Here is an 11618-nt window from a genome sequence, read left to right on the forward strand (position 1 = left end):
GGCAATTGCCTCGTTACAATGGCCATGCGCAGCCAACTGCCTGGTTACCTCATAATCCTGACCAACTTCCATGAGTAAATAACCTACGCGCTATGAGTATGTACAGTAAACCTCTCTTGCTGTTGCCGTCCTTTGTAGCAAGTCTGCACTCCATAACACTCGCTCTGTGATCCATCCGTAATTCACGTGTTTTCCCCTACGTTATCTCCCTGGCTTCACATCTCAGGCCTTTCCCCGTAAACCGCGGCTGTATCACGTCTTCTCTCCCAAGGAAAATAATGCTAATACTTCCCATTCAGGAAAATTATTAAGTACTTACAATTATTACCGGTAAGATGAATTAAATGTATTTTTCTTAACTAACATAACATTTTCCTATTATCAGAGATTCGTTTTCTGGTCTTGTACCAATGACCTGATAAGCTATAGAAAAGAAAAAAAAATGTTAGAAGAATGGCACTGTTTTGTGCGAACGGTAGAAAAAATATCATTTGTGCAAGGATATAGGTTTGTGTGGTATGTGACGATGCACGAGGAATGAAATTTGTACACACACACACACACACACACACACACACACACACACACACACACACACACACACACACACACACCACACACACACACACACACACACACACACACCACACACACACACACACACACACACACACACACACACACGTATATATATATATATATATATATATATATATATATATATATATATATATATATATATATATATTTACACACACACACACACACACACACACACACACACACACACACACACACACACACACACACACACACACACACACACACACAAACACACACACAAACACACATACATATATATATTCAAAAATATATATAAGTATATATATTCTATACATATATATATATATATATATATATATATATATATATATATATATATATATATATCTGTGTGTGTGTGTGTTTACATAAGCGCAAGCGCTCGTAAGGGCGCGCGCGCACACACACACACACACACACACACACACACACACACACACACACACACACACACACACACACACACACACACACACACTCACACACACACACACACACACACACACACACACACACACACACACACACACACACACACACACACACACACACAACACTCATACACACACGGATACATAAATGCAATCTCTCGTTCTCTCTCTTATCCTGTTATAAACTATCTTGAAACCTATTTTTCTTACTACAACTGAGACAGTGACGCAACTACATTCATGAAGGATTTACAGATGATGGCCATTTGTTCGTTAACCTTCATGTAGTTTCATTCCATGATTCAGAGAAAAAGAAATTAACGTATTCTAACACAATCGGCTAATTGTTTGTTCATCGCTATGTTCACTGGTAGTAATTCGCTGGATTGTTCCATGAAACACTTCTTCCTAACACACTGAACAACAGAGGAAGGTAAAGACGGATAAAAAGAACGAAAAAGTACCGTTACATAATGCTGACCGTCAATGGTACTACGCCCCCCGTTGAACTCTCAGAAAACCCCTTGTTGCAGTTTCCTTTGCAGGGATGGCAACAAAGAAAGGGCGGAGGGAAGGTGCAGTTTGCATTCTTTCTTTCGATTCCTCTGCCGTTGCCTTCTGTGGTAGAGGTACTCTTGCCCCTTTCAGACCGTTCCATGGGCCACCGCTGACTCGCACTGCGCTCACGGGAAGAAAGTTCTACCTGGAGGTTCTCTCTGCCCTTGGTCTGCCTCGCGGTTTCGTGTGAACGTGGGGGTCGCAACACCTCCTCCCCAGCAATGTTTGTGCTTTGCTTGCGAAGTTCTGGCAGCGTCACTCACCACACCACTGTCATCACAAGGTCCACCCTTTCCACTATGAGATGATATGCTAATTCTTACCTGCTTCTGAGTATATGCATATGCGCAGTGTCAATATCACTGTAAATTAACCGCCACTGGGTGTTGCCCAGACACCTGAACCCGCTATTCGGCGACATGATGTAGCTGAATACATGTAGTGCTGGAGCGCACGACCGCGTGTTGGTCACCGCCTAAATTTTACCACGTGCGACTGTCTCTACGTGTTTTTGCTTTCACACTGTTAAAGCTTCACCAAGCATCGGGGGTACACTTCACTTATAACATTAAATAGTCAACAAAGCCGGCCGACTGGAGGCCCGGTCAGGTCCTTCCACAGGGGCGACGGGTTAACCCTCAGGCCGATGTGCTGGGGGCGGTGCGGGGGTGATCTTGGCGCCGCCGGGGAGGGTGTGGTGAAGAGCTGGGAGGCTGGAGGGTGACACGGCCGGCAATGGGCGAGTAGCAACGGGTTTGCTGATGGTGGGCGGCTGTAGGTTGGCTGTGCTGTATGGGGGAGCTCCCAGAGTGGCAGGCAGAGGCGCCTCTAAGCCCGGCGGGGAGAGATGTGACCCAAGCCCGTTCAAGCCGGGTGGTAGGGACGGGAAGGAATGGGCGTGATGCGACGCCAGGCCCAGGGATTTGGCGTAGACTTGCAAGAGAGCTTCCTGAGGCGAGGGCAACCTTGGTGCCATGGGGATCGGGCGGGCGTAAGGCGACGCCTCAAGATGTAACGGCCGGTGGACGCTCATCTTCCCCACCGCGCCCGCCAGGGTGGACGACGGGGACGTCGGGGAGGAAGAGGAGGAGGAGGCCATATCCGCCAGAGACCAGATGCGTGGCTTCACGGGTGAGGCTGGGGGCGGGGCAGCGTGCGGGGGCGCTTCTCCCCCGCCAGTGGTACTGGAGGGCGAGGGCGGCCTCATAGGAGAGCCCTCGCTCCCTCCGTCCTCGCCAACACGAACATCGCTGCCCACGTCAACATCTGAAACACAAAGTCAATAAGTATGAGCAAAACTGTTCACTATACTTATAACTAAGATATCTACTTACATACGGTATAAAAAATATATATATATTAAATAACTTTTCCCCATTTTATGTACATCTTTCATGGCGAAATCCTTGCTTTTTCAATCAAAATTTTCTTCAAGCTCCTCTAAGCAACCTCAGCTGATATTCCCCGGCACGGACCCCACATCCATCCGTCGCTAACCTCTCAAGGCCCTTCGTCTTTCCTTCACCCTCCCTCCCTTCCCGTCAACGCTCCCCAAGCCCCCCCCCCCCTCGCGCCGTCCCGCTAATGCTAAATGGACTTCCCAGACCATCGCTGTGCATGCCAGCGGATCTTCAGTCACCCTATATATGTCCATACCTTCCCTCTCTCCCTCCTCCTTCTCCTCCTCCTCCTCCTTCTCCTTCTCATCCGCCCTTTTCCCTCCGTCCATCAAAATTCAGCATATTCTGACCCTACACGTCATCTACATCACAATAGCCACCATTATGTAGCTGGCCATCACAACACTCGCTCAGGTGTGGACCAGGAGATCATTTTTCACACGTCTGGGCTATGGTGGGTGACAAGGATGGCCACACTGCTGTCGGCGTTGGCAATGTTGCTGGTGGTAGTGATGGTGAGTGATGATGCTGGCAGTGTTGGATGGTGGCAGAGCTGAAAGTGATAATGGTCTTGGGGCCAAAGCTCGAGATGATTGTGAGGACTGAGGTTGTCGGGTTGTTGGTTTGAGCGATGGTGATTGAGGATGGTGAGTTAGAGGAAGGTGTGATGATTTATGTGGTGATTGTGGTTGAACTGATGAAGGAGGTAGACGTGATTCGAATAACTGATATATACTATCATCGTTTATTTAGTTTTTCTTCTAAGTATTATCATACAACTATAATAAAAATGGCATGAAATAGAAAGTCATTTGCTGGTAAAATAACATTGTAAGAAGTATTAATGAAATAAATAAAATCATATGTATATTCAAGACGAGATGACAACGGGAACGAACCGATGACTTCTTGTTATCATCATACCTTGAACATATATCTTATGTACCATAAAATATCTGATGGTGACCGTGACGAAGGTTGCAATGCTTCCATCATGAATACGAATAAAAACTACTGCAACACGTGATAACGACTATAATGCTATAGTGTTGGCTACTATAATGATAATGAAAATCCAGTGCTACAGAGTAAAACGAGGGGTTGTTGAAAGTGGGACAGATAGACACAGTATTCGGATTTTACGATAATTGCTGTGGCAACAGGGCTGGTAATGACGAATACCGAGATGATAGACTCCTTCAGCAATTACGAAGATGAAATTCGTTTCGGAAGTATATTGGATATGAATTTCTAAAGATAATTATTTCGATGCGCTATAATTACGTCGGAGGTACAGTGAACTAGATCAATTAAATCGTCCCATCGTGAAGATACTAATTTTCCCCGATAACCCTCACGTATATTTTGAGCACCTGTATCCGCCTGACACGAGGCTACCGCACGTACATGTCTCCTCGTACAAGTGTACACATGTCCAGTGCGTGTCCAGTGTCAATAAATCTATCTGGGACCGTAATCACCGGCCAGCAATCTTTATGCTAGAGTTTTTTTAGGAGATTTCCAGCGAGGGGAGACACGATCTCACGCTACTTTCACTTCCCTTAAGGGAGAGGACCGCTGGCGCTAGCGACGGCTATGAACATCTGCTTTCTCTCTCCTCTCTCGCTCTCTCTCTCTCTCTCTCTCTCTCTCTCTCTCTCTCTCTCTCTCTCTCTCTCTCTCTCTCTCTCTCTCTCTCTCTCTCTCTCTCTCTCTCTCTCGCTACATCTCTCTCTCTCTCTCTCTCTCTCTCTCTCTCTCTCTCTCTCTCTCTCTCTCTCTCTCTCTCTCTCTCTCTCTCTCTCTCTCTGCCTGTTTGTAAATCAGTACTTGCATTTAATCTTATTTGGTGAATGCTGGGTGTGTAGGCTAAGTAGGCATATCTCATTCATAAAAGCAGAGAGTCATAGATTAAGGTATCCACACACGTAAACATGAATGCATACACGCACACATCCATCTACCCATCCCCACCCACACACACACACACACTCTCATCCACACACACACACACACACACACACACACACACACACACACACACACACACACACACACACACACACACACACACACACACACACACACACACACACACACGCAATAATTATAAAAAAAAAAAAAAACAAGAAAAGCAAACATACACCTTCATAAACGCATCCAAATATTAACGGATGAAAAAGGAAGAACAATTATATATTTATATATATATATATATATATATATATATATATATATATACATATATATATATATATATACATATACACACATATATATACACATATACATATACATATACACTCTGCAAGCCACTCATTCATTCATGCATGTAAATACACACACTCACATACAATCGTTCAAACATTCATGAGTGAATTTGACCATGACAGATTTGATTCGTCACGTCATGACCTCCCGTTCAGAGACATTAGGGGCGTGGACGGGGGGGGGGGTGAAGGGGGGTTAACTAGACACTGCAAGCAGGAGGAGTCGACGGCTTTCATACGAACACGAGCGGCATAATTTAGTGCATGTGCATGATGTGTGACTCCCAATAATTCAATGCAAGACAGATTGTGTTCGAGGTCGGTTCAATTCGAGGTTCAGAAATTTTCTTTCTCTTCTTTCGTTGTTTATCTTTCGGATAATTTGGCATAAATCTTTCGATTTCTCCAACCCTGAAAACATGCTAATGTTGCTAAGGTGCTTTACCATCACTTTACTGAGCTATTCCCCTCGATTTTGTTTCTGGAATTGTATTCTTTTCGCGAACAATGCGCTTTCATCATCAATGACATACCTTCCATCGTCAAAGTCACCAAACTATTTCCAATGCATTTTTGGCCGTAAATGTAATCCGCATGTTTTTTCTTTGTTATTATCTCTTTACCAGTCTGCTTTGCTATTATTATTTAATAATGTTCACCAGTTGTCGCAGTTACAGAGTATGGGTGCAGTAGTCAGTTATAAACATTACTGACTTTTCATTAACATTTACATAGTACTTTTTGATAATACCACCAATTTTAGGATCATTACTTCTTTATCTCGTGAATATAGTTCATCAACACGACACAATTAATTTAGTTTTATTAAATAATTATCATAATTAAGATATAAATCAATTAAGGCATATCTTCTTTTCTGTCTTATCTCCACAATATCAATGTATTTTATCTTGTCCATAAGCTGAAAGACAGGGCAGACTACGAACTTTAAGAATATTTAAGGATAAACCAAAAACATTGCACTCCATATCCCAATATTTAGTTCTGCGATCTACATAACCTGGCGCTTATCCCCTAAAAATAAGAATAATACGCTGGCGCTACGAAGCAAAGGGGAAACGGACAAGAGACGGATACTCTGAAGCAAATCTCCTAAATCAACAGCCCTGCCGAGAGGTCACCTTTCCTTCTGATACATCACATGGCAGTAAATCATCATATATAAATATTTTATACACAGCCTTCCGGTAAATTAAAACTAACGGTGCATAAATATCCTATAAAATCTGAATATTTAACCCACATCCTCTCTCGGAGGTCCTCGTCGCCGGCCACCCTCAGCCCGAACAGCGACCTCCTCTGACAAGACCCACAACGCAGCTCTGTTAGAAACTTTTCCAACCGTACACCACATGAACATGGTTGCCACAAAAACCCTGCTGGTCGTCTTGACTAACGATATGTGAACATAGGGCGGAGTCTACCTATCGTGGGCAGGTAGAAAATGAAGAAGGAGGAGCAAGATGACAGCCGCAGATGATGTAATGGCGGCTGGTCTTTGTTCTCTCGGGGGAGTGGCGGGAAAACGGGCCCAGCCAACGTTCGAATGCATGTGTGCTGGCTGCGACCATGTCTTTTCATTCTGTTTAGTGCCGTGATTTATCACTCGCAAACCTTGTGAACCTTCATGCAAATGGCAGATGTAGCAGTAAGAGTACGGGCGAGTGCATCGACTCGTGCTTCACGTATTAGGTAAATACAACTACGGGGCAAAAGATGTACGGTGCGTCGAGGGCAGAATGCAGGTGTTAGGATGAGGGACAGGTCTTGTTGAGAGCACCTGATGGATATCGCCGCGACTACCCGAGCCAGAAACGACGTATATGATAAAGACTCACCACTGAAGAGGTCTGACGTCAGTCCTTATCGCAAGACGTGTTTTAAACTAAGATGCTAAAGCAAGTTATTGAGTCCGAAAGTCAACGGATACTGAAAAAGTAAGCTGCACTCTCTCTTACACAACAAAGCGTATAAGTACCTTTTTGTAAATATCATTGTGTGAGAAATTGCACTAGTTTTTACCAGAAACCGATGAATCACTGTCTCCTTTTTTCTTCTTTGTATTTTTTTTTTTTGTCCACACGTCCATGCTTGATCCCGAATAGTCCTATTTTTGTATTAAATGGACAGTTGTATACGCAATATTTAAGGCATGATAGGAGGGAGGAAAATGCCATTTAGGCTTACTGTTCACATATACATTATAGACCTACACACGCGGATTGTGTTAAAATAGCTGAAGGGTTAAGGCAAACATTCTGTGAATGCCTTGTGTTTTTCTATTGAACACTTGTATGAAATGGACTAATAGTGAGGATGTTGGTCATATCCTATTTGATAGAATTCCTAATCCTTTACGCAAGGACACACACACAAACACACACACACACACACACACACACACAAACACACACACACACACACACACACACACACACACACACACACACACACACACACACACACACATACACACACACACACACACACACACACACACCCTCCCCCCACACTTACTCACTCACAAACACAAACATATCACAAAAAGTTTCACCGCAAGCATTCTTTTTCCTTTGTTTTTTTTTTTCCTTTTCGCCATCCAGCACCTACACCGCACTCTAAATATAGACTTCACGCCCATACATGCTAAAAGAATTGAATTATCCACGAACGTCTTCAATCGAGTCGTGAAATTTACAATGGCAGAAGTATCGTTGTATGTCATGATGGTACCTGCTATGGGGCCACGTCTGCATTTCCGTTTATTTTTGCTCTCCTATTCTTTCTTACTTTCTCCTTCCTACATCGCCCTCTCCCTCTCTTTCTCTCTCTCTCTCTCTCTCTCTCTCTCTCTCTCTCTCTCTCTCTCTCTCTCTCTCTCTCTCTCTCTCTCTCTCTCTCTCTCTCTCTCTCTCTCCCCCCTCCCTCCCCACCGTCCGTCTGTCCGTCCGTCCCTTCGTCCGTCCGTTCGTCCGTCCCTCCCTCCCTCCCTTCCTCCCTCCCTCTCTCCCTTTCTCCTTACTTCCTTCCTTTTTTCCTTCCTTCCTTCCTTCCTTCCTTCTTTCCCTGCTTTCTCTTTGCTCTCTCTCTCTCTTTCTCTTTCTCTTTCTCTCTCTCTCACTCTCACTCTCACTCTTTCTCCCTCTCCCTCTCCCTCTCCCTCTCCCCCTCCCTCTCCCTCTCCCTCTCCCCCTCCCTCTCCCTCTCCCTCTCCCTCTCCCTCTCCCTCTCTCCCTCTGCCTGTCTCTCTCTCTCTATTTCCTGGTTGGGGAAAAATTCATAATTTCATCTCCGTTCTCTTTTGTGAGGTTTGCGGATAATAAAAAGGTAAAATATGAGATGACTGCTATCCGATAATAAAGCTTGGGATAAGATATGCAAAGAATATTTCAGAGGCACAGTGTTTGCTCAAGGAGTGTTTGTGTGCGTTTCAGCGTGTGTTTGCGCACGTGCATGTGTATGTGTACTTGTCTGCGCGCGTGTGTGTGTTTGTTTATGTTTTTAAGCTTTTGCAGTATATACTGTCTATATCACACAAGGATGTTTCAACATCGACTTTGAAAACCTTGGGAAATCGTCGTAAAACTATCAATTACAATTGAAATACGCAAGATAAAAAAGATAATTGATAACGATCACGATTCGGTATTACGTCGCGAAGTCCCTCGCTCCCTCCACCGTATTTCGAAGGTGGAGACCATTACCCCGAGGGCATACGTTTCCTAACCTCGTACCAAAAGCGGGATTCGAACTCTGGCGCTTGAAGACTTTCCGGTCCCCCGCCGACGGCGTTACCGATGAAAAAATATAATAAAGATGATATAAAGACTATGATAACTTGTATAATGATTGGTGATTTTGTTCTTGATAATAATGATGATGATGTTAATGTTGATGTTGACATTGATGTTGATTTGATGTATATGATGATGATAACGATAGTGATTATGATAATGCTAGTGATGATATTTGGGGAAAATGTAGTCAGTAAGATAATAATGGTAATGGTAATGATAAAAAAACGATAGTGATTATAAAAATAATGATAATAATGATAATAATAATGATGATAATGATAATAATAGTAATAATAATGACAGTAATGATGATAATGATGATAATAATGATAATGATAATAATAATAATAATTATAGCGGTAATGATGATGGTGACCGTAATGATAAAACCAAGATATCAGTAACAGCAATAACGAACCTGATAATGATAAAAATCTGGGAATGATAAAGATGATGCTAACGGTAGTGATAATTGCAATTGGAATGGGGATGATGTTGATAATACTATGAAAATGAAAATGACGATATCAATGATAATTATTGTTAATGATCATAACAATAATGATAAGAATACTGCTGCTAATGATGACAGTAATGATAACAATAATGATAAAAACAATAATAAAGGTAAGATGATGCTAATGGCATTCAAAATGAAATGTGTAAAATGCAAACAATAATGAAATCGGTCAATATATAGTAACAATGAAATATATAATTCAACAACAATGTGAAATAATTCACTAAATAGCACCACTGATGTCGATAAATAACTATAAAAAAGTACACATGAAGCAAACACCTAGACAAAAGGCCAACGAGGTCTCAAACATTTGTCCCAAATTAATACAAAGAAAGGAAGCGAATAATTAAGATTTTTATTACCTGTTATTTGCCTATTCTTCGTGTGGTCTGTTTTTACATTCTGGTTTCGTTTAACCTATGAGAATGATATGGATCTTTATTGTCTGTTTTACGGGAATTGCACTGGTGTCACAGCAACAGAAAACATTAATGAAGAAAATGTTAGAGGGAAAGGATGAGTTAAAGCAGGGAGGGAGGGAGGGAGGGAGAGGTGGGATACTGGAGAGAAGGAAGGAGGGGGGGAGGGAGAGAAAGAGAGAGAGAGAGAGAGAGAGAGAGAGAGAGAGAGAGATTTTCTTTCTATCGTTGTTACTATTATTATTACTGGTGGTATGCGAACTGTTACCAACATTGGGACTATCTATCATATGAAGTTAATATTTTGATTATTGTTATTGGTTATATTACTATTATCCGTGTGATTATGATTGTAATTATTATAATTATTATTGATATTAGCGTTATTATTATTAGAATTGTTATTATTATTATTATTATTAATATTATTATTATTAGTGTTATCACCCTATCTTTAATCGTGTCATTACTAGCATAAGCCACTCTTGAGCCACTTTAGTTGTACAGTTGTGAAAAACCCACCACTACAGAGGAAGATTTAGGCGAGGGACAGTAAGAGAAATATTCTATGTGCGTATACACACACGCACGCGTAGCAAGGTATCCATTTATAAAAAAGTGAAAAAAAGAAAAAAACTAGAAATATATATATATATATATATATATATATATATATATATATATATATATATATGTATGTATATATATACATATATATATATATATATATATATATATATATATATATATATATATATATATATGTATGTATGTATACATATACATACGTGTGTGTGTGTGTGTCTGTATGTGTGTGTGTGTGTGTGTGTGTGTGTGTGTGTGTGTGTGTGTGTGTGTGTGTACACATATATATGTGTATATATATATATATATATATATATATATATATATATATATATATATATATATATATATATGAATAGATACCCTGCTACGAAATATCCAACCCTCCCCCCTCCCACTAGCGCTTCCCAGCCCCACCCCTTTCCCCACCCCTCCCTTGAACCATAAATCACAATGATGGCTATGCAAAAACAACACCACTCTTTTATTATCCATTATGCTTGCCACGATACTAGTCTGCATAAATACTGCTCGGGATTTATTGTTACCAAATTAATATTTATCACCTAGATTATGATGAGTAATTACAACTTGGGCATGAAATACGCGACGCTGATTAACATAAGTCCGTTTGCAAGTAATTCGTACAAGGTGGTCCAGCTACTGCTATCTCATTCTGTGACGAAAAAAGGAGGAACAGCAGCGTAAAGTGGCCTGTCAAATAATTAACTAGTGTTACTAAAACGTGTCTTCTCACTTTACGAGAGTATCATTGTAACAGAACACATTTGCGGCTACATATCCACTGTTTATAACACGGTTTATGCATAAATCCGTTCATATCTCTCCAATAAATACTGCTGACAGATGATAATCCAAAGACAAAACATGAGTCAGCTAATTTTCATTCATCCCGACTCATATGCAGGAATACTCACAGCGACGCAAGAAGAGGAGAGGTCGAAAAAAGGGTGTTTCTAAGGCGACCCACGTGGCCACGCGAGGTATGTC

The 11618-nt window shown here is 41.7% G+C and overlaps 1 protein-coding gene across 1 annotated transcript in view; it reads right to left on the reverse strand.

Annotated features, from left to right (window-relative positions):
* Positions 1–1124: 1124 nt before the first annotated feature.
* Positions 1125–11618, reverse strand: part of LOC119575419 (putative iroquois-class homeodomain protein irx-1) — a 121920-nt gene continuing 111426 nt past the window's right edge. Inside the window, exon 7 of the mRNA XM_037923026.1 lies at positions 1125–2858. Within this exon, the coding sequence (XP_037778954.1) occupies positions 2224–2858 (635 nt within the window). The 3' untranslated portion in view covers positions 1125–2223. The remainder of the gene's footprint in view (positions 2859–11618) is intronic.

Source organism: Penaeus monodon, chromosome 7 (assembly GCF_015228065.2).
Source record: "Penaeus monodon isolate SGIC_2016 chromosome 7, NSTDA_Pmon_1, whole genome shotgun sequence".
In the NCBI taxonomy this organism is placed as follows: Eukaryota; Metazoa; Arthropoda; class Malacostraca; order Decapoda; family Penaeidae; genus Penaeus; species Penaeus monodon.